Here is a 24629-nt window from a genome sequence, read left to right on the forward strand (position 1 = left end):
GCACATTCTTGTCTATCAAACTCAAAATGTAATGCACAGAAGCACATTGAATCATGTGACATTTCTCTGTTTTTTAGAAAGGAATTGTAACAGTTTGGATTTATGTAAATATGATGTAGAGCATCTGTGGCTCATGAGTATGGCGGGCGGGGAAAGGATATCCAGCCATGACAGCCCATATGCTGAGAGTGCAACTCCAAGGACTTGCCTGTCCCCTTCCATGTCAATCAAATAAAATAACTGCATTGCTTATTTGGCATTTACAACACTAACCCAACCAATGATGGGAGTGGCTTTTGAGTCTGTTTACCTTTCTCACAGTTCTTGCCACTGTAGCCCACTTTGCAGGTGCAGTTATGAGATCCATTGCTGGGAAGACAGTAGCCTCTGCTCCCACACGGGTTGGAGAAACAGGGGTCACTAGCTGAGGAGCAAGGTCAAAATGAACACTTCAGAATAGCAGCTGTTAAAAGCCACACAGGCTTCCCTAAGAAGGCATGGGAGTTTGTCAGAGGTGGCTCAAATACTTCCATAAAAATGTTTATTTGCTTATATTCATCATCAAGTTTGTCTGGAAGCAAAACGCCAATGAGAAATTTTAAAGAAAATAAAATTTCTCAGTGTTTAACAAGTACTAGGTTTACTATTTTGCATCTACCATTTTCTGGGCCTGAAAATGGAAGCAATTGTTTTCCATTTTAGACTTACCTATTTCACAATGGTAGCCAAAGAAGCCCTCTGGACAGACACACAGATAGGAACCACTGTAATTTTCACATTCTCCTCCATTCCGACAAGGGTTTGATTCACAGGCATCCACTTCTGAAGGGCACAAATAGACTCACTCAGATATCTGTAGGAGGCGTCACATGGAATTAAGAGGATGACTGTATCTGGTATAATTCCCCTGGCAAAGATGCCTGCTATGGTGCTGTGCATAATCTCCCAGGGAAAACCTCCCCTGGGCCATCAAACCATTCATTTTCTCCCCAGAGACATGCAATCTGGATGAAATTCAAGATAGGAAATAGCACAATTCCAAGTGATATATAAATATTTCAATAATAAAACCTGATGGACACAAACAGTTCCATTGAGATAGGAGAAAGTGTTGGGAGATTCACTTGGGCCTATCTCAAATAACAAGTAATTTGGCTGTCAGATAAATGAACTTTCAGATGTTACAAGCATGAACATCGTTAGGCAGACAGTTTTGGGTTCAGAAAAGTAAATCAAAAACAACACTGAAATGTCCCAAAGGGTTAGGACAAACAAACATTATAACAAACATTGAAACAATAATTCTGAAAAGATTCCTTGCCCACTGCCTGCCCACTGTTTCCATTCTCTGGCACGAGGGAGTGAGAGGGGTGAAACTAGGTAGGCTGGCAGTGGACAAAAAGAAGATGTTGGGGTAAAGTTGTGCTTACTGGCAAATCTCCCCTGTTCTGGCAGTGAAGAAAATTAAAGGTGTGCTTATAGTGGTGTTGCCTGGCACGGGAAGAATGGAAACTGAAAATGGGCCTCGGGGAAATACATCCATACAAGAAAATCTTGCCTCAACCAATATTTGCCCCTGCAGTGCGGCAGATGCCTTGTGCATAATCGGCTGAAGAATTCCAAGTGGGCGCTGTAAACCCATCACAGACCCACGCAAACGAGCAGGAATGAGAGGCAGGGAATAGTAAGGGCACATTAATACTAACTTCATTATGTGGTCAGTCACCCCAGAGAATCACAGTGAGTTTATCAGGTGACTCCTGCAGGCACCATGTCATTTGAAATTTAACTAGCTGGAAGGTATCAATGTTGCAAGTTGCAAACAGCATTTTCTACGTCACAGAGCGGTAGCAAGTTTCATTTTGCCATTACTTGTTCAGATGGACTTAAGAGCCCTACACAGCTAAAATAAACTGAATGTAGGAAACAAGTTTTCTCGGGGGGGGGGGGGGGGAAAGAAAGAAAGAAAGAAAGAAAGAAAGAAAGAAAGAAAGAAAGAAAGAAAGAAAGAAAGAAAGAAAGAAAGAAAGAAAGAAAGAAAGAAAGAAAGAAAGAGAGTGTGAATACTAACGGTAAACAGCACCCAGAAATCAATATTAATAGAAAATGAGGGAATCTACAGCAGTGAAGACAATAGAATGTCATAAGGATATCTGGGACTTTCCAGTTGAAATAGTACTGAAGATCTCAGTAAGGGTGTTTATCAATCCCCCTTTTTACCCGTTTCACACTGGGTTCCAATGAAGCCTTCAGGACAATGACAGATAAATGATCCTGGCCGATCTTTACAGGTTCCACTGTTTTTGCATGGTTCTGACTGACACTCATCAATCTCTGTGTAAATGGAAAAAGAGAAGGAAAAAGGCTATTATTTAATAAGCACAATGCTGGAATGAAAAGGAGGAACCACCAGCAGATTCATTTAGCCATTAATAGTTTTATCAACTTGTTCTAATAGTTTTTTTATTTGTTAACCATCTAGAGCAAGTCTCTGGAGCAGCATATACATTTATAAGTTTTTAAATTAAAGGATATCCTTACAAGGCTGTTATGAGGATAAATGAGGAGAATTTGTATGTTTAGAATAAAAAAATACTGTAGACATTAGCAACAACCATTGAATTGGAGCCAGACTAGACATTTCCATGAGTGCAAGGATTCTAACTCACGGGGAATAGTTTTCTTGGCTTTCCCGCTCCTACAGCAGTCTGAAATGTGCTCCCCCCAAATCCTATTCTTGAAGAAAGGCAGGCGGGCGGGGGGGGGGGGGATCTCCAGGAACAAGACTTTGAGGAAGCATTTTGGACTGCCATGGAAGGAGGAAGTGGGAAAATCATACTCCATGAGCAGAAATCCTAGTGTCTGTGGAAACATTAGTCAGCATCCACCCAATCTACTTATAAATGTACTGTTAAAAATTCCCTTTCAGTCAACTAATGTACTAACTTTTTACAGAGAAAGGCACTACCTTGAGTCTGTATTATTCTTTAATAAGCAGTTCTTTCCATTCCTTTCAGAACACAAGGTTTTTTGTGTCAACTCTATGAAGTTTATTTTTTTATTTCTTTTATCTGGGAAAAGGGCCTTTTGTGTGTGTGAAAATACAATGGCAAGTTATGCAGTACTTCCCTGTTGCTTTGTTCAGAGAATTTAAACATTCTCATGAAAGAGATTACTGATTATCCAGCGCCAGTCATTGCCAATTTCCCCTCCTGCTTGTAGGGAGCTTCTACAGAGAAACAAGGTAACGATATCAAGCCGTGCAACTGAAATCATTAAAAAAAACCATTTTCTTTTTTCAATATTTCCACCAGACTTTCAAGTATAAAGAGTTGACACAAGTATTGAATCTCTTGAAAGTGACTTGGGCATGTTGGTCACATTACGGGCTGAATCTGCAGATGCAAGGATTTCCACCCACAAAACATTTTCTTGCCTCCCCACTCCTGCAGCAGCATGAAATGCCCCACCAAATCTTGTTCTTGAAGTGTCTGAAGCTGTAAAAGAGAGAGTATTCAAAGGACACCCTCTATCTTTACTTGGAAAAGAATAATTTCCATTCAGCAAAAAGTTTCACTTGACTCCGTAATTTTCCTTTGGTTCCTTCATTGTATAGCGGCTGGTTAAAGCATTCATATATTAGTTGGAGAAGGAGAAGGAAAAAGATGCACTTTTCACTTTGCAGGTAAAGCTACTGCTCATTTTATACATTTTGTATTGTATTTTCATGATACAGTATAACTACCACAAAGAAATAAAAAGTAACAGTGGTTTTGTCAGAAGCAAAGTAAAAACTCTCTACTCTTAAACAGATAATTAACAACTCATGAATGTTGCAGGAGTGAATAGAAAAAATTAAATGGTAAGTAGAAGGAACGGAGAATTTTTTAAAAGAAGCAATTGCCCTGAGAAACATTAGCATGGTGACTGTCCATTCAGGTCAACCTGGTGCCGCAACTGCATTTAGGAAATCTGGTCAGAAGGCAGTGAGTTGCTAAGAATGTCCTTTAGCACTGATTCATGGCAATTCCAAAGTCAACAGCTGTGGTAGAAACTTCCCTTTGCTTTTAAAGAACAATGAAAACTACATAGTATGAATGCATGGCATTTTTTAAAAGTTAAAAATCTTGGTTCTGATATCACTGGGGTACCAGGAATAAAACATTTCTTGCTCATACCCATTTGTATCAGCATCACTGTTTCTTTTGCCCTTCCCACTAAGTCCTCATCCTTTCATTCCCAACTCAAGGGAATCAGAATCTCTGTCTTCACCACCAGGATGGAAGGGCAGTGTGCCACGAGAATGCTTCCTTGTGCTGCAGCTGGTTTAATGAAACCACTTTGCTTTTCAGTGAACCCCATTTTGCAGACAGCTGCAGTTAAGCACCATAAAACTAGGAAGGCTCTCACTGATGTTTTCTTGGTCCTTTATTAAATAGCGGGGGGGGGGGGTCGACGAGGACAACGCAAGGCAAGTTGGGAAAGCCTCCATCTAGAAAGAGAGCTATATAACACTCCATATTACATCCATGATACAACTCCTTTCCCCAGACCCCATTCCCAATTGAAAAAAGGCCAAAGGATGTGTAACTGGAAAAGTTTATACGACTGCACAAGCTCATATTTTCCCCTTGCATCTCTGTTTCCTCTTTCTTTGTTCTGCTACCCTCACACACATTCCCCAGGTCAAAGCTAACATTGCAAACCAGGGGTGTAACGAGGCAAACTGGAGCCCTGGGCAAAACCTGAGTTTGATGCCCCCCATGGGCAGCGGAAGGAGGTGGAGTTCCCCCGTCCTCCTCCCCTGGTGGCTTGTGGCTTCCCCCCTCCCTGCCAGCTGAACTTAGACATTACTGGCGAAATGGCGTGAGATGCGGGGGGCAGGCAAGCGGCGGTGGGCAGTGGCAGCATCCAGGGGAGAGCAGTGTGGTAGGTGGGTCGGCCAGGTGCATGTGCATCACTGACTGCTAGTCCTGCCACCCCACAAAGATCCATTCGAGGATGCAGCAGGGCTGGCAAGAGGCGGAGCACAGGCAGCAAGGCTTGGCGGTTCGGCTTGGCCTGATCCATGGATCGGGCCAAGCTGAGCCGGTTCAGAGGTGCTAGGAGGGCCAAGGGCCCCAGCCCACACCCTCCAAACTCTGCGCGATCCGAACTTGCGGTAACATCCGAGATTCTCTGATGTGTTTTTATTTTTTGGTGTTTTTTGCATTTTGGCCTGCAGGGGGCGCATTTTTAGAGGTATCAGCACCAAAATGTTCGGGTATCTTCAGGAGACTGTCCTGATGATGCCGCCAAGTTTAGTGCAGTTTGGTTTAGGAGTCCAAAGTTATGGACACCCAAAGGGGTAGCCCCTATCCCCCATTGTTTCCAATGGGAGCTAAGGAGATGTGTTTCATTGATCCTGCACATGAAGCCTGCCGGGTTCCATACAAAAACAGCATTTTTAAAGCTAGTGACACCAAAATTTCAGGGTATCTTCAGGAGACTGTTCTGATGACACCCCCCAAGTTTGGTGAAGTTTGGTTTGGGGGTTCAAAGTTATGGACTCCCAAAAGGGGTGCCCCATCCCCCATTGTTTCCAATGGAAGCTAATAGAAGATACGGGCTGCCCCTTTAAGGGTCCATAACTTTAGCCCCCCTGAACCAAACTTCACCAAACCTGGGGGGTGTCATTAGGACAGTCTCCTGAAGATACCCTGAAAGTTTTGTGACTGTGCCTTCAGAAATGTGCCCCACAGGCTGCACCAGAAATTCCCCATTGACATCAATGGAAAAAGTCAATGCAGAAGTAAGATTCTTGGCCAAATTTCTGGGAGTGCCTGTCAGGGGTGCAATTTTAAGCTAGTGACACCAAGATTTCAGGGTATCATCAGGAGACTGTCCTGATGACACTCCCCAAGTTTGGTGAAGTTTGGTTCAGGGGGCCAAAGTTATGGACCCTCAAATGTGCAGCCCCATCTCCTCAGCTCCCATTGGAAACAATGGGGGATAGGGGCCACCCCTTTGGGGGTCCATAACTTTGGACCTCCTGAACCAAACTGCACCAAACTTGGGGGTATCATCAGAACAGTCTCCTGATGATACCCTGAAATTTTTGTGCCAATACCTCTAAAAGTGCACCCCCTGCAGGCCAAAACGTGAAAAAACCACACAAAAATAAAAACGCAGGAGCATGCCCTGCAAAATTCCTGAGCCCTGGGCAGCTGCCCACTTTGCCCAATGGACATTACGCCACTGTTGCAAACTCCTTAATGCAGGGATTTTTCTTTCTGGTTATGTCACCGCAAAACATATTGTTAACACTGACTGCCTAGGCTAGTAACATTATTTTGATGAGATTAACGGGCAAACACATTTTCACATTCTCTTACCCAACTCACAGTGGTGTCCGGTGTAGCCAATTTTGCATAAACACAGGAAAGCAGCAATCCGATCTTTACATGAACCTCCATTCAGGCATGGCTGAGATCTGCATTCATCAATTTCTACAAGAGATGGTAGAAGGGCACTTATCAATTAGCTAGAATAGAGGTTTGAGGAAAGCCCTCCCTTTAAAAAGAAAAAAGCCATTTCCCTCTCAAAAAAATCTTATGTACAATATATATATAAATAGCCTGCCCACAAGAATTGGTACATTTTAGAAACAAACCCCAGAGCCACAGCATGGCAAGGAAAGACATTTGAAGAGAACTGACATAGAGACAAAATCCATCCATCCATCCACCCACCCACCCACCCACCCACCCATGCAAAGGAAGATGAGATCTAAACAAATTAGAACTATCCCCTCTCCTAATGCCCAATTGAAGCCTGTGGGTCAATATTCTGATTTCCTGGGGTAAAGAAATCAGTTAATTTAGGACCAGGTTGCAAGTTGGTATGGCTCTCCCAGAACCAAGAATTCCAGTTTATGCCCTCCTTTATCCTCTTCCTCCATTACTAATCATTAAATATATTCTTTTCCTTAGATATGCACACATTCATTTTCTCTCTCCCACCCATAAACACAGATGTTCAAACAGCCATAAAAACAATTACCATTACACTGCGGAGGGTCACTCCAAGTGCCTTGTGCTCTGCAAACTCTGGGGTTGTTGTGGAGACTCAGCATGTAGCCAAGATTGCACTGGTACTCTGCCAGAGATCCCATCTTAGTAGAGTTAAATGTCACCTGAGCATGCTTTATCTCATTAGGAATACCACAGTCTACTTCTAGAAGGAAAAAATAAGATAAAGGGAAGAAGAAAGGTTATAAAGCAATTAATTTATTACACAGTTTATGAGCTGCATGGTGAACATCAGTTATGTAACTAAAGGGTTTGTATTAGGAGATCACTAGCAAAGATGGAAGCACTTCGGCACAGGAGAAATGCTCTCATGATGCTCTTGAACAGTTTTGTAGCAGGAAAATATGGGTATTATTGCCCCCTTCAGGGAAATTCCATAGTGATCCAGTTCCTTTTTTTTTCCAGTGCAGGAGAAAGCTCTAATGGTTACAGCTTTCTGCAATGTTTACCTGACTGACAGTGTCTTCCTATGTAACCAGCTGGGCATGAGCAGATATAGTTGTTGCCAAGATCCTTACAAGTGGCTCCGTGTTCACATGGATTCAAGAGGCAAGGAGAAGGGGCTGCAAGAGAGAAGCCAATGCAATAACAGCTGTAAAATCATAGGAGCTTAATGCTAAGAATGGTCACTAAATTCATAATGACCTGACTCAGTACAAAAATTGTTCTATCTTGTAAACCTTGGATATATTAATGGGGCATCTTTTGAATTGAGCACCATTACCCCTCAAAGGTTCTGGCTCAGAATGTTAAAGGATATTTTCATATGTGTACATATTCAGCAAGCCAGATACCAGAAGCCAGCTGCTTTATAGATGCAGGCATATCCGTCCTGTAAGGTCACCCCTTACTGCCATTGGTTGCTATGAAACTGAACTAGACGACCTACAAAGATGCACATACATACTTTCATTATCTCATGGAAGATAAGTGTGTCAGTGGCAACCAACCATGATGACTAAAGGGAACCTCCGCAATCAGACTCAGCAAACCTCTGAATATCAGTGCTTAGAGGCAACTTCAGGAGAAGGTCTCAGATTGTATACCCGGTTATTGACAGGATGTTGGACTAGATGGACCACTAGTATAATCCAGCAGGGCTATTAGGTTCTTGTTAATCCCTTGCTCTTCAGGACCAATATAAGCTATGTGGCCACACAGGCTAGTGGTAAATTCTTGAGGGGGGCAGGGAGGTTCAAATGTTTTGTGTGGTCTCTCATACAGAACTGAAACTCTCTTGTTTTGGGATATATCCTGGGAGTAGGGTTTGAATTTCTAAAGTATCCTCTGCCATGACTCACGTTGTGGGAAGGATACAGGGCAGGTGAAACCAAACTCCAGTTATCAGTGGGCAATAAAATAATAATATGTATGGGTGTGGTACCATAAGCTTGAATGTGTCAACATTACAAGCTGGGAGAGATTCATAGAAAACAGGCAGGAAAAACAAACGGTCCAAATGCTTGCTGAGAAGCTTGGAAATACTGAGCTGATTCCAAATTGAACCAAAGGAAGTTTGCCTGTCGCTACTTAACATAAGTGACTTCTAGCCCTAGTAATGTAATCCACTGCAAGTTAAATTAGGTCACTTAGCACTAAGAACAGCTATGCTCAGCGCATACAGATGGCTGCTGAACCTAAACGTGTGTCAAGTATTTCTGGTTGGCACCCAGAACAAATTCAGCGTCTAACTTTATGTCTTGCCTTCCATAAGGCTTTCTTTAACTTCCTTTCACACTGAATCTTAGACTTTGTCTAATTCAGCCAAACAAACAAAAATCAGAACTTACTGCAATCCAAAGTGACATTTCTAAATAAGAATTTAGATAACTGATAATCCCTAGGGATTCAGCCGTGACGAATATGCATATTCTGGTGTTGCAAAACTGTAACCTCCTTTTGGAAGAAAATGAACCACAATAAATGTGGCACTTTTGATAACAGTGATATATTTAGCAACTACTTACATGGCCACTGACCCCCAGATCCATATAGTGCAGGAAATGGATGTAATACATTGTCTTGTTCTATAATGTCCTAACATACGTAACCCAACTTGGTAATTAATCAACAGCCAGGCGAGCAGACCATGTTAACATCAAGGGAGTTTAACATAATAGGTGAGCGCCTGCTAGAACTTTTTCCTATCCTGCTTTTCCTCCAAGTAGTACAGAATACAACAACAGACACCTTCATTGGCATATCAACAAGAAGTTAAAACATAAACATGGCATTCCTAATAAAATAGGGACAAAGATAGAAATTAAATAATGAACAATATAGTAACAATAAAAATAACAATAACACAAACAGAGGCACAACTGAGTGGCCAAGATGATCCACTTAAATTTATGCAAGAATTACTGAAATGAAAGGCCAACAACCAGCTAAAGAACTGGCAGCTGTGATATTAAACAAAATTAAATAATAATAATAATCAAGAAGACAATATACTACAAGTACTTGGCTTTATAGCTCTCTGTCAGAAACTTTGCCACCACCAGGGTGGTTTCAGGGACATGATAATTCAATAAGTACTGTATCATAGATTCCTTGTTTACAGACCCCTTAAACTGGAGTAAGGGGAAAATACATTTGCTGGAGCATTCTTGAGGATGTAACAATTTAAAGTTATATGATGAATTGAGTCAGGCAAACTCTGTACTCAGGGACAGAGCCTCTCCTGAAAAGGAACTTGATGATATCTCCCCAACAACATCCTTGAGGGAAATGTGTTTAGTGTGGCCAACATGAAAGCCCTTCATTGAAGGAAGTTGTCAAGACTGTAAAAGTAATGGGTCAGCATCACAAACTGATTTTGTATACCTAGTTTAGCAGATTAGCATAAATATGGCTGTGAGGGGAGAAGTTTATGGCATTCATGATCCAAGAGCCTCTTTAATAACACGAAAAAATATGATTCATCAGATAGAAGGAGTATAGATTTAACACATTTTGGCTGGTAAGTTTTAACATTATGGTGGAAAACCAAGCAGCACTGTAAGGATAACTTTTTAAGTAAGTTATTAAACTGTTCAGTTGAGCTCTAAATTGGATCTTTAGCCAATACCTGGAGGTTATCAACCATCCCCTGATCTGCAAACAACACTGACCAAGGAAAAATAGGATACGCACTTCAGGACCCAATAGTTGTTGAAAAAAAGATGCCTGTATTCCCTTGATATTATTATTATATGCTTCTGTCCCTATGTTACTTTCTATACTGTATAATATCTGCTGTGAGGTTCTGGCATTAAAAATTCTAACAGCAACTTGGACATACTGATTGCCTTTTAAAAAGTACAACTGCCTAATTTGGGCTGAGGAGTATCTAGCCAAATTTATAGCCCTCCTATGATGCAACAACCTGTTAAAATTGTAATTAGAGGAAATGCCCAGATATTTAAAGCATTTAACTTGTTCAATTTCCATGCTGCCAATACACCATTTGTGAGGTTACCAGCTCTTCAAGAATAGAAGAAGAGGAGGAGTTTGGATTTATATCCCCCCCTTTCTCTCCTGTAGGAGACTCAAAGGGGCTTACAATCTCCTTGCCCTTCCCCCCTCACAACAAACACCCTGTGAGGCTGGTGGGGCTGAGAGAGCTCCGAAAAGCTGTGACTAGCCCAAGGTCATCCAGCTGGCATGTGTTGGAGTGCACAGGCTAATCTGAATTCCCCAGATAAGCCTCCACAGCTCAAGCGGCAGAGCGGGGAATCAAACCCGGTTCCTCCAGATTAGAATGCACCTGCTCTTAACCACTATGCCACTGCTGCATTATCACCTTTGACTTTGAGTAATTAATTAGAAGCAGGTTACATTGACAGTATTGATAGAAAGATTCTAAATATTGAAGATCAACTCTTGAACAAAATAGAATGGTAGTAGCATCAGCATAAAGTAATAGTGGCATTGCTAGGGACCCTAACTTAGACCATTTAATTCAGAATACATATTTTTTTCCTAAGAACAACTCTGTGAAGTCTCAAAGAGACTGACTGACCAAGTGTCACCCAATGAGATAGATGGCTCAGGGGGAATGAAACCTGTTTTTTCATGACCTAGTATAGCAGCCTAACCACCATATTATACTTATCCTACAGATATCTGCTCAAAATAAGAGACACCAGTGTCGCCTTTCTCTTCCTCATTCCATGTGCAGATTTATTTAGGATATGGTAAGTTGTGAATTAGGACTTATAATTTTCTCAAATGTACAACAAAGGCTTGTTTTTTAAGAATTATGCTTTTTGAAGAATAGCCAGCAACAACTCCTACAAATAGTTTTCTAAAATGGGACCCCTTTGATCACTCAGCTGGAAAACCTAAGAACCTGTACCTGCTACTTAATGAACAAGTAGGGTCATGAGGAAACCATAAAATTTGTCATCAATGCCCAGAGAACTATAAACCAATCCTTTTGATTCACAGCTACTGTTTCAATAAAATAAATGTCAAAGATCCCTCCCATTCAATACCTATTTCACAGTGTCGTCCTGAATATCCTGGAAGGCAGTCACATTTATACTTGCCGATATAGTGGAAGCAGGTGCCCCCATTGTGACAAGGGCCAGAAGCACAGGGATCAGGTTTACCTGTAAGAGATGGGAGAAGCAGGTTACATTGGAAAAGGTCCCAAGATGTTCCATGGACTTTGATCATCCACAACAATAGCTGCAACACATGAAGTGGGAGTACCTATCTCACAGTGCTTTCCTGTGAAGCGGTAGGGACAGGTGCAGTGGTATTCACCATCCGATTCCTTACACGTCCCTCCATTACGGCAGGGCCCAGAACTGCACAGCTTTGGCCTTGCTGGGAACAGAAAAGTATCAGTAGTGATTGCAGGCCCATTTAAAAGAGATCTTTCAAACTGTAGAGACAGATGTCAGACCTCCACAAAAACAGTTCTCACAAGTCTGTAACTTCCCACCCCTTCACTGATCTTTCCTCCATTTTGTTTGGAAAATTAATGAAATTTCAGCTACTTATACATACCCAACACCGTTTATCTATGTGCTTGCTTTTAATCCCTTGATCTACAGCTCAAAACCTGTTTATTGAAAAAATGCCAAAGAACCCTGCTGTAATAATTGGAACACTCATCAGATTCAACAAGTTAGTTCTTCACCCCAGTTTTCCCACTCTTTCTTTTTGCATATATTAGGCATGAGATTGTATGACAAAATATAGGGAGTGAATTGATACAGCGCACAGTGCACAGATATAGTTATCACCAGCTTCCCCAATTGCAACAGTGCTGTTCAGAACAATTGTAATTGTGGAAATAGCAGCTGAGCGAACTCCGTGGGCTACCAGTTATTATTTTTCTTTGTGTGACTGTGTTCCTAAAGAAAGACAGAATGATCACATCGTGCAAAGAAGTCTTCTCAAATGACCAAGCAAACTGACCCAGTGATAGCAAGAAGTCTGCTGTCTGTCTAACCTCAACTCATGAACATTAGGCACTGCTCAGCCAAAATCTAATACTGTGATCATAAATAACCATCCTCTGTTTGATTACAATCAAATAATGGATCCCATGTTCATGAGTGGAATGTGCTGATGGATGCCAATCTTCATAGCTTCCCTTTCCCACAGCAGCCATTTCATGCCCCAGGAAAGTTTATTTTTGAGTTGAGGGAGCTGCATAGACTAACATCCATGCAAGTCAGGTTTCTGCAGTGGAGAAGAGGAATAGAGCTAAATCCCTCCCTCCTGCCTCTTGCATGAGTCGAGCTTGTAGACAGAAGAGGAAGGGTTTTTTGCCCCACCATTAATGTAGTCTCTTTGACCACAGGAATAATCTTCCCAGGGCCAGAAACAACTGGCAGTGGGCAAGGCAAAATCTGGGAATTTCAGGGATCCATGCAGACTTTGCACGGTTCTTGCATTAGATCCAACTGTATTTGTTAAAATACAAATTCTATTATGTTGGTTGGCAACTAATTTATTATTTTGTTAACCTTTCAGCAGACAGCAGCAAACCAAGCACAGCAGACTTTCCTTTCTGGCTACCTGTTAATAACGGCAGGCATTTTCAAACTGGAAACTGGAGGTATGGGCTTCCTGTCCACTCTTAGCACAACTGTCTTAAAAAGCTAATTTTGCTTCTTAACAGTTGCATTTACATTGCTACATTGCTAATTCAATCTTATTCAAAAACAGCTTTGAAACTATAGGCTGACTCTGGAGTTCTGAAACAAATGCCAAAAAATAATAATAATAACTGATCAGTAAATCACTCACACTGATGAAAACTTTACACAATATTGTTAAAAGCTGTAATTGTCTATTACAACTTTTAAAAATATAATCTTATTGTTTCACAACATCAGTAATTTGTTTTGTATTAGCTAAAGGTACTTGAACAATATTTGACCAATCAATTGGACAAACCTTTTTATGACTTGTTAAAATGCTAACCTGACTTTCATTTCACTCTTTTTCTAAGTCAATACTGCTTAGAAATTACTTCCTTGAGCTCCCAGGTAAGGGTAAACAGCTCCCCCACAGCCATTTCCACTGGCAAAAAAGGTGAAAGGGGGAAGCATGAAGTTTCTCCTCCTTCAAGGAGGGGCCTCAGGATTTCCTCCGCCATTTTTGCCAGTAGAAATGGTTGTGAGTAGGGATGTTGCCCCTTCTTTGGGAATTCAAGGAAATAAGTGACTTACAATGATTCTGTGTGTAATAATGGGTCAGGCACCTGTCGTAACACATAAACATATCATGTATTTTGAAAAGGAAGGTGTCAGAGAGATATTGCCTGCAGATATTCCTCTCTCCCTTCTTTGGGGAAAAAATACCCATTTTTCTTATTTACAGTATCATGGAAATATATGGATTGTAACTCCTGCTCCTCCACCAAGGTTTTAGGAGTACCTTTTTCACAGTGTCTGCCGATGAACCCTCGGGTACATTCACAGGTATAAGAGTCATCCTGAGCGTCGCATGATCCACCATTCAGGCAAGGCTCTGAGTCACAGGGAGATGGTGGCACAGCTGCAAAAGCAGACATGGCCTCACATGGGCTGATGCTAAATGAAAACCCCACCTGCCCCATGGAAAGGAGCTCAATTAAATGCCATGGAAAAAGGACACATATTTGTGACTTAAGAAGCCCAGAAGTCTTCCAGACCCTATTATTTAATGTCTTGGGGAAACACATTTAAATTTTGATAATGTCTACTATAGCCCATCATTTAAGTCTAAATAGGACCATGCATAACTAATACACTTGTTAATTAATGCATAACTAACATATGGAAGTCACCGCTGAAGGATGCAATGAGCAGCATCAGCTTGGATGGCTTTAAAAGGGACATGAATGAATTAATGAATGAATTAATGAATAATGGATCTATTATCCTTGATGACTCAATGAAAACTCCACACTCAAAGGGAGTATCTCTTTAAAAATCAATTGTTGGGGGCAAAATGGGGATCCACCTTCTAGGCTTTCCAGGGCTATCTGTTTAGTCACTGTAGTAAACAGGATGCTGGACTGGATGGACACTTGTCTGACCCAGCTGGGCTCTTCTTATGTTCTTATGTGCAGCAACAAGATTTACAAGGTAGTTGGCCAGTCGTTGATATATTAAACCTACATGAATGATTTCTTTTATTACAAAGAACATAATTCCTAAAGCATGTTTGTGCATAAAGAGACTGACTAATCTCCTTACAGAGGACACAGTGATCTGCTTATGATGTTCAGAACCAATTTGAATGCAAAGCTTAAAAAGCAAAATAGAATGCATAAGGGACTCATGTACCACTTCTGCATCACAAGCAATGGCATCCTCACATTCAAACCTAATGTGCCATCAACTGTAGCACTCTTCCCAGGTTTATAAGTTTAACAACAACAACAACAACAACAACAACAACAACAACAACAACAACAACAACAACAACAACAACAACAACAACAACAACAACAACAACAACAATTTATATTACATTTCTCTTAACGCTCCACAAACTCTCTTCTCAGAGAACAAAAATATCATTCGGTCTAGTTTCTGCTAATATGAATAGGTTCTGGATCAGTAACAGTCTGTATGTAGTACAGGGCACCCTCCCACTACTTTGAAACTTGCACTGACAGAAAACCACTATATTTCCAGATAAACAGTCCTACTTACTGTGGTTAGTGCCATAATCTGTATGGCACACACAGAGGTAGCTGCCTCCATACTCCATGCAATAACCTCCATCTGGGCACTGGGTGTTCATACTGCAAGGGGTAGCAGTCACTTCTGTGAAGGACAGAAAGGTAATTTCCCATCACAAGATTCAGTGTGATACAGGTGTGCTTTAGAAGACTAAGAGTAGGTTTTAAAGCCCCACCTTACTGTACCCCAAGGAGTCTCACACAGCTTACAACTGCATTTCCTTCCTCTCCCCACAACAGACCCAATATAAGGTAGGTGGGGGTGAGAGACTTCTGAGAAAACTGTGACTGGCCTAAGGTCACCCTGTAGGCTTCATGCAGAGGACTGGGGAATCAAACTCAGTTCTTCAGATTAGAGTGTGCCATTCTTAACTCCTACATCACTTTGGCTCTTCAAAGAGACAAGGTATGTTAGGTCAGAAGGCATAGTCCCTACGAGACACTTGCACATGATAAAAGGTCACAAGACTCAAAGGCAAGAGAAAATAGTCAACAACTATGGCACTATGCTTGCTTTGTCCTGTTCTGTGTGCTCTTCTATGTTGGCGCTGCACTTTGCACTTTTTTACATTAAAATCACCAGTATTGTTGTCTTAATTGTTTTGGATTTTGGCCAGTGGGCATAGTGCAATAGTTGTTGTCAAGAAAAAAATAGTTGCATGGGTATGCTCGCTCGCCTTCTGACCTCCGTCCTATCCCAATGCACGAGGGTGGCAGAGCTCAGAGACACCCTGCTTCGTCCCTGGTGTTGATTAATGCCAGGTCCATCAATAATAAGACCACAGTATTCCGGGACTTTCTCGGAGAGTTAGCAGATGGGACCTGGTTTCTCTGTGTCACCGAAACCTGGGTACTGCTGGCACAGACTGTTGCCTTGCGCGAGGTTGCTACACCCCTTATGGTTCTCAAGGCAAGGCTCTCCACCAGCGTCTCGAACACAGGGCCGGGGGGGCGGTGTGGCATTGTTCATCCGAGATTCTATCCCCTTTAGGGCTGCCCCTGTCCCGGAGATCATTGGCATGGAGTGTGTCGGCCTGGAATGGTTGGCCCCGGAGAGGTTGGCCATCTTCCTGGTGTACCGGGTCGCCTAGTGTGGCACTCCAGGGAGGCTGCCAATGCCACAGTTGTTGGGAGGTGGTGGCTGACTGGGCATTGCGGTTTCCTAGACTGGTTGTCTTGGGTGACTTCAATGTCCATGCTCGATTAACTGCCTCTTGTTGCCAGTAGTTGCGGACCTGGTGTGTCATCCATGTGCGGCACTAGGCCTCCTTCCTTGATGAACTCTGGCCCTCCACTCATGAGGCCGGTAGTCACACTCTGGATTTGGTCTTTTGGGTTCAGGGGTTGATATGGCCGTATCCTCTACTGACAGAGTGCCATGGTCCTACCCATTATGCCTTCTGAAGGTTCGGCAGGACATGCACCCCACCACCTCTGCTCCAGGGCGTACGGATCTGATTTATGTCCACCTCGCTGAGACTTATGGATCCACTAATTGGTTTCCTGAATGCTCTGCGGGAACCTGGAACCTGCCGGCACACTCATCGGCGAGCAGGTGGCAGATTGGGAATTCCCTGCCTTGCCGATGCCATCGGAAATAGTTGCTCCCCTCAAGCGCACCTCTTTGGCGCGTCCACGCTCTCGGCTGGCCCCCTGGTATACTACAAGGAGCCACGCCAGATGAAACGAGAACTCAGGACGCCTAGAGCGGAAGTGGAGGAAGTCTCATGGACGGAGCGAAGCGTAACATCTTATAGGGATATGCTTTATGAAGGTTGCCTCCATGAGTTTAAAGTGGCGATGAAGGAGGCTAAGAGAGCTTTCTTCTCCTCCTCTCTCGCTCATGCGAGCTCTCGCCTCGCACAAATTGTCTCCGTATGGGGATCTCGGCTTCTTTGACTCCTCTGTACCTCAGGGGTCCACAAATGATCAATTCAAGCTATTAGCTGTGAGAGGGCATTTATGAGCTTTTTCGCAGATAAAGTGCCACGTCGCTCAGCCTTCAGGACCTTCCCCTGCTACTTTGACTCACAATTAGTGGAACTGGAGGCTCCCTTGTCGCCTTCTCTGGCCCTTTGCTCTGGTCTCTGCTGGGGTTTGCCTAAGCCCCTGAAGCAGCTCGTTGAGCAGGGCCCTGGGCTGCTGTTGTAGGGACCTACTACCTGTCCTCTTCTGGATCCGTGTCTGCCCTCCTGGCTTGCTAAAGTTCTGCCGGGAGGGAGCTACCAATTCCCACCTGTGCTGGAATATTATCAATGGCTCCCTTGAGGCAAGCGCGAGTCTTTCCTGGTGGGTTGAAGGAGGCAGTGGTCCGCCCCACTCTTAAAAGACCATCATTAGATCCAGGGAGATCTGGCCAATTACTGTCCTTGCCTGACCTCAATCTTTCGTTTCCTGGGAAGCGTAATTGAGAGAGCGGGTGTTGGAGCAGCTTCAGGGTTTCCTGGAGGACACATTGGCTTTTGACCCTTCCAGTCTGGCTTTCCGCTGGGCATGGGATGGAGACCGCTTCGCCGCCTACAGATACGCCCGTGATGCAGTCTCTTGACCCCAGAAGGTATGGATCGGCTGGCTGCTGGGTGCATTATTAGGATCTTTACTGCAGCGCTTTGATGTGGTCGACCAATTTCGCACCTCTTTGACCCACCGCCTGGCCGCTTCTCCGAGTGCGGGGCACTCGTCCTTCAGTGGATTGTCTCTGTTTCTCCGGACCTAAGTCAGCAAGTGGGGCGTGGGGATCAGGCCTCCCGGCGGTGCCTGCCGATTACAGTGTGCCCCAGGGTGCTTTCTCTCTTTATCCCCACTGTTATTTACATATCTATATGCGACCCCTTGCTCAGTTGGTACGGAGCTTTGGGCTGATCCTGTCACCAGTATGCTGATGACACTCAGCTCATTCTGTTGATGGAGGAGCGGCCACCCACCCTCTGCAGCTTCTTGCAGGCATTGTTTCTGAGGCGGCTGCTGGTTGGTTAGCTTACAGAGCAGGTTAAAACTAAACCCATCGAAGACGGAGATCCTCTGGGCTAGGGCGCGAGGGGGAGGTTGGGGATTTTCAGCCGCTGGTGTAGTAGGGGCCTCATTGGCACCGTTCCCCTCCGCCAGTAGCCTGGGGGTCCACCTGATCTACAATTCGTCTCTTTCAATGGAGACTCCAGGTGTGGCTCCATACAACTCCCAGGTTTTTTTTTTCCACCTCCAGCCAAGCCTCGGGACGTGGCTGGCCCCTCTTCCTCTCCCAAGCGACCTGGCCACCGTGATCTGACGCAACGGCCACCTCCAGGCATGGACTATTGTAACCCGCTTCTACGCTTGGCCTGTTCTCCTATGCGCTCTGATTCGGAAGTTAAAGCTGGTCCATGCATGCGCGCGCTGCATTTACTTACAGGAGGTGCCTCACCGTAGTGGGTGACCATATTCCAGGCTCTGTAATTCGCCAGCTGCACTGGCTTTTCCTAGTGGAATTCCGAATTCATCCACAAGGTATGGGTGTTAACCTTTAAGTTGCCTTGGCGCTGCCTGTTTGACTCCTGCATTCCTGCGGGACCTCGGCTTCTACCCTGAGTATATAAGTCCCTACAACGGCCTCTGCGTTCAAAGTGCAGAGGCCAATTTGCTGGTGGTTCCCAGCCCTCAATGACACGTAAGGCTGGTTTTCCCAACCCGGGCCAGGGCTTTTACGGCCCTGGCCCCTGCCTGGTGGAACACTCTTCCTCCAGCTGTCCTGGGCCCTGCGGGATCTTGGAGAGTCTCCATGCAGGGCCTGTGTAGAGACCGAAGTTGTTCCAACTCCTGGGCTTTTGGGGAGGCCAGCTGTTGAGGGTGTTATAGCGCCCTCTTATTCTTTCCCTTTTAACATCTTGGGAGCTGTAATTAGATCTACCACCCCCTCTCTGGGAGTGGGGTTTCTTATTGTTAGTTTTAAATCCTGGACGCCAAGTGGAATGCTGTAGTTTCATGTTTTAAATATGTATATTTATATTGATTATTTATTGTTATTATTGTTTCTGGAATATTATTTTGTTGTTCACCGCCCAGAGCCCTCAGGGGATGGGGCGGTATACAAATGTAATTATAAATAAAATAAAATAAAATATGCAAGAAATTCTCGTCAGTACACATATTCTGTCTCCTGTTTTTTTACAATGAAAGCCCTTCTCCTGCTTCAGCCACTGTAGTATTTTGTTTAAGGAGTTAACTACTTTGTACACATTTTGAGGCCTACAACTGTTCAGTTTAGCTCTGAGAACTGGTGTACTGTAATAGTTAGGAAAAGAAAGCACCTCTTTCCCTCTCAGTGTCATCTCTCTCTATTGCAATATGTGAACAACACTGGCCCAGCTTCAGAGGCGTAGCTGGGCCAAACTACGCCCAGGGCGGACTCTGAGTTTTCCGCCCCCCCCCATGGGCCCCACCCCGCACCCCACCATGGTGCCCCCACCACTTACCTTAGTTTAGCCTGAAAAAGTTCAGGCTGAAAAACAGCCTGTTTAGTTCTGGCTGAAAAAGCGCCCTGGTGGGAACTATATTTCCCAGGAGACCTTGGGGCTTGCAAGGTCTCCTGGGTGGTGTAGTGTAGTTCCCACCAGGGTTTTTTTTTCAGTCTGAACTGAACTTTTTCAGGCTGAACTATGGTAAGTGGGAGGGGGGAGGGGGATTTCCCGCCCCCAGGCATGCTCCCGGTGCATGGCGCACCCTTGTCCCCTTATAGCTTCGCCTCTGCCTAGCTTACCTTGAGCAGCTGTTGTAAAGACTACAACCAGATCCTGTATGGAAAGCACTATATACACTGAAAACCTATATAAATGCTTAAAGTTAGAGCTAAGGTCAGTTCAAAAATTGTTCCAGGAGGTTGGTAAAAGGTACTTCTGCATGGTGGTACCCCATGAATATTTGTGTGTTTACTATGTAGACTGGCCCTGTTGTGTGACATACACTAATTCTAGCTTGAGACCACTTGGGATATGCAGTGTTGCCTAAGGATGAGCACAGTCTTTTTTATTCAGTAAATTTGTTCAGGTTTTACAACCTGGAAATTTTCAGTAGAAACAAAAAAAGCCAATAACCATCAGCTTTATTCAGATTTTTACGGAAAACTGTCAGGTTCCTAAACCCTGAACCCAAATATTACCAAATTTTAAAAAGATTGTGCTCCCCCTGGTACCATTTCCTAAATCCACAGTGGGGATAGGCAGGAGACCATCATTCAGTTGAAGGTCTGCACACCCTGCTGTCACTTCCCAAGTCTACATGGACCTGGGAAACCATGCCAAGGAGAGCTTCAATTGGACTCCAGCATTTAGGGGAAGCTCTTCCCCCACCAGCCAAAAAGCCAAATCATATTTGGTTTTTCAGCACCAAGGGTATTCAGTTCTGCTGAATAGCCTTAAATTTTTTAATCAGTAAATTAAAAACTTGAAAAAAGCCAAGGCGTTTTTTTTCTTCAGATTTTTAAGATGATTTGGCTTCACTGAATCATCTCCGCTAGTGCTGGCCTGACTCCAGTGCCTTCAGTAATTGTGCAGCAAGTAGGGAGAGAGGTTTAGAAAGAATCACAGTGCTGCAGGCGATGGAAGGAACAGAATATGCCTTACCCCTCTCTATCCCACAGCTATTACGGGTTCCTCTATCACTTATCAAGAGTTGGAGGCCATTATTTGGAGGCTGTGCCTGCTCTGTCTCCTGCATATCACATCATTCATAACAATAGAATGTCACAATTTTGTGCAATGTCCTTTTGAGGAGTTCCAGTCCAGGAACTCTACTGAAGCACATGCTCTTTGATTCGATATTATGTGTTTTCACAGCGCAGATTATAATTCAAACCAAAAAGGGCATAATTATTTGTGGTGTTGGCAGGCAAAAGCCTCTTATCTTAGATTTCTCCATGATGGGTACCAGTTGTGTAAAAACAGCAATGATTTTGTATAACCCCTCCCCCATCTTCCTTGGCTTGCATCCATAATGGGAAAGCATTAGCAGTCATTTTAAGGCAAAGCTATTTTCAGGCAGTGGTATGATCAGCACAAACATATGTAAGTTCACTAACAGGCCAAGCTACAGGAAATTTATGGGAGCCAGTCAGTCTATGAATCTTGACCAGTTTAGCTAGTTTCAAGCCAACCTGCTTGATGCTTGGTTTCTCCTGACCCCTCAAGTTCTCTGTTTTACCTGTACCCCACTCCAGGGACCCTCCTCCATGGATTTATCCTCCCAGGAGTCTGTAGGGATCACAATCTATAGATGCATGTACTAAATATATGCTCAAAATAATTGCAGAGGAACAGTTGTATTAGACTGTTGTAGCAAAATCAAACAGGCATCTATTGGCACCTTTAGGCTAGTCTTTAGTGCTGATGCCTATGTATAGATATTGGAGAACGTTCTGGAGTAACTGCATGTGTCAAACCCTGCAGTTTTAAAAACACATTTTAGCAATTCTTAAAAAATGTGGAGATTCACTGGATAGCTCTGGTGCCATAGTACAAATCTCAGAACACTGAAAAGGGTAAACAAGATTGTGCCATGGAAAAAGGCAGGGTGGGTGGGAAGCAGTGCAGTTTGAAATGGCCAGAGCACTTCAGAGACAGATCATGGACAGATTGAAATGAGCTGTATAAACACCCATCTCTGTATTGCTTTTACTCAGAAACAAAGTCAACAATGGATGACATCCAGTTCAGAATGGTAATCTGAAAGGGGCCCCTATTTCAAACTGCTTCCCTGTTGTAAAAAAACCCCCCTGCCATCCATGTGCAAAAGAGGTAACCAGTAATCTTTCTTTAGAGATCAATATTCAGAAGATAAATAGAGCAACTTGTCAATATCAGCTATAATAATACCTCTAGAATCTCTTGAACCACTCCTTAGGCAGCCTATCATTTTTTAAAAAAGGAAAATCATAAGAACGTAATGAAAAATGTAAAACAAAAAGTCCTACCCAGTTCACAGAGAAGGCCAAAATATCCTAGTGGGCACTGGCATATAGTGCTGTTTCCATCTAGGCACCTCCCCCCATTTCGACACTCACAGTCCTCCGAAACCTCTGCAAAAAAAAGCCAGCGAGAAAAAGAAACTAATTAGACTCATCTGTGCCAGCATAAGCTCAGCTCTTCAGGCCTCCGTGATCCCCATTCCCATTAACCAGCTCAATGTTGTTCAGGCTCGCTTTGGGGAGGGGTCTGGATGAAGTTTGGCTACAAGCTTTGTGCTGACAGAACCTTTACTCCCTTTCTCATGACCTCAGATATTTACCTTAATTAACACCCAGGAGACTGAAAATTACAAACCAGCTGCTGCTCCCCACTGGAGTCATCGAACTCCACCTATCAAAGGGTCCCTTGTGGTCATATCAGTGCTCTGTTCCACTCTAACGAGCAACGCTGCTTCTTTTAAAACAAGGACCCCACACTCAACCCATTACCCCTTTCCTTCTGCAGAATGACCTCTGCCAGCGTTTTCTAGCATGGGGCATCTGCATCCAAATGGAAGGCTGCAAAAAAGACCTGACAGAAGGTGGGAAGAACACGAGATGCAGTGAGAGAATGGAGAAAAGTGTATTATGGGAGAACTCTGGCACATAACAACAAGCACAACTCTACTAATGTGGCAAGCAGAAAAATTATGGAAGGCAGAGGTGAGCAGTTAGCAGACTTCCATTCTGAATATAGTATGAGAAGGGCTTGAATTCACTGGGAACCCTAGCCTGATTTTGAGTAATGCTCATACTCAAGGTACAATCTGGACATCCATTATGATGCTGCAAAAACTGCAGAACTCCCCTCATGTAGTTTTGGGAATGATTAACATGAGTAGAAAACTTCAAACACTTTGTTTTGTGCACAGGGCTAATTATTCACCTCAGTGTTTGACCTGAAGCTCTGAGGTGGTAGAAGCTCCCAGTGGGCAAAACAGGCATGGTTTAGCACAGTGGTGGTGAACCTATGGCACGGGTACCAGAGGTGGCACTCAGATCCCTCTCTGTGGGCACGTGCAGAGTGCCCCCCCCCCCCCACATCTTGGCTGGCCTGGGCCACTGGGCTCAATTATTAGCACTAAACCTAAGACCTAGTTTTGGGGAAGCAGTGTAGGTAACCCTGTTATGCACTGTTAAATCCCACTGATTTTCATGCAAAGAACTAAAGCACAACCCTTACCCAGGAGTAAGCCTGGTTGCTGGCAATAGGTCTTGCTTCTGAGTAAACCCTCCTAGGGTTGTGATTCACCCGTTGAAAGAGTTGCACAGGCAAACTCTATGCTGGGGATAATCAGGAAAGGAATTGATAATAAAACTGCAAAGATTGTCATGTTCTTTATATAAAAGTACGCGGTGCAATTACACTTGGAGTACTGTGTTCAGTTCTGGTCACCACATCTCAAAAAGGATATTGAAGAGATAGAAAAAGTGCAGAGAAGGGCAACGAGGATGATTGAGGGACTGGAGCACCTTCCTTATGAGGAAAGGCTGCAGCGTTTGGGACTCTTTAGTTTGGAGAAGAGACGTCTGAGGGGGGATAAGGATTGAAGTCTATAAAATTATGCATGGGGTAGAAAATGTTGACAGAGAGAAATTTTTCTCTCTTTCTCACAATACTAGAACCAGGGGGCATTCATTGAAAATACTGGGGGGAAGAATTAGGACTAATAAAAGGAAACACTTCTTCACGCAACGTGTGATTGGTGTTTGGAATATGCTGCCACAGGAGGTGGTGATGGCCACTAACCTGGATAGCTTTAAAAGGGGCTTGGACAGATTTATGGAGGAGAAGTCAATTTATGGCTACCAATCTTGATCCTCTTTGATCTGAGATTGCAAATGCCTTAACAGTCCAGGTGCTCGGGAGCAACAGCCGCAGAAGGCCATTGCTTTCACATCCTACATGTGAACTCCCAATGGCACCTGGTGGGCCACTGCGAGTAGCAGAGAGCTGGACTAGATGGACTCTGGTCTGATCCAGCTGGCTTGTTCTTATGTTCTTATGTACAGTTGCTTCAAAGCAAAGCCACCAAGCTTACTCCCGAGTAACGCATGCCTCGGAGCCAACTGTTTTTTTCTAAACTAAAACCTCAGTATTCAGGTTAAATTGCCGTGTTGGCACTTTGCGATAAATAAGTGGGTTCTGGGTTGCAATTTGGGCACTCGGTCTCAAAAAGGTTCGCCATCACTGGTTTAGGATCATGATGGCCTCCTGAAACCACCAGCTGGTTCAAAGAAAGCCCCTGAGGTGCCTGGCAGAGGATGGGGGGGGGGGGGGCAACTGGGTCAAAAAGGTTGCCTATCCCTGGTCTGTCAGATTTCTGACACTCACTAAGATCACACATGTCTGAGCCTTGGAAATGTTGTGGTGCAAATGGCCATATGATTTATATCTAAGTGTCATTTT

At 43.8% G+C, this 24629-nt stretch overlaps 1 protein-coding gene across 6 annotated transcripts in view; it reads right to left on the reverse strand.

The window, feature by feature from the left end:
• Window positions 1-24629, reverse strand: part of SNED1 (sushi, nidogen and EGF like domains 1) — a 93832-nt gene that overhangs the window by 18843 nt on the left and 50360 nt on the right. For all 6 annotated transcript variants that reach the window (XM_048505157.1, XM_048505158.1, XM_048505155.1 and 3 more), the window contains exons 11-21: window positions 22187-22291; window positions 15218-15331; window positions 13953-14072; window positions 11769-11885; window positions 11549-11665; window positions 7520-7633; window positions 7042-7215; window positions 6375-6488; window positions 2221-2334; window positions 709-822; window positions 311-424 (exon numbers count right to left, since the gene is read on the reverse strand). In XM_048505157.1, the coding sequence (XP_048361114.1) occupies window positions 311-424; window positions 709-822; window positions 2221-2334; window positions 6375-6488; window positions 7042-7215; window positions 7520-7633; window positions 11549-11665; window positions 11769-11885; window positions 13953-14072; window positions 15218-15331; window positions 22187-22291 (1317 nt within the window). The remainder of the gene's footprint in view (window positions 1-310; window positions 425-708; window positions 823-2220; window positions 2335-6374; window positions 6489-7041; window positions 7216-7519; window positions 7634-11548; window positions 11666-11768; window positions 11886-13952; window positions 14073-15217; window positions 15332-22186; window positions 22292-24629) is intronic.

This window comes from Sphaerodactylus townsendi, linkage group LG08 (genome assembly GCF_021028975.2).
Source record: "Sphaerodactylus townsendi isolate TG3544 linkage group LG08, MPM_Stown_v2.3, whole genome shotgun sequence".
NCBI classification, from domain to species: domain Eukaryota; kingdom Metazoa; phylum Chordata; class Lepidosauria; order Squamata; family Sphaerodactylidae; genus Sphaerodactylus; species Sphaerodactylus townsendi.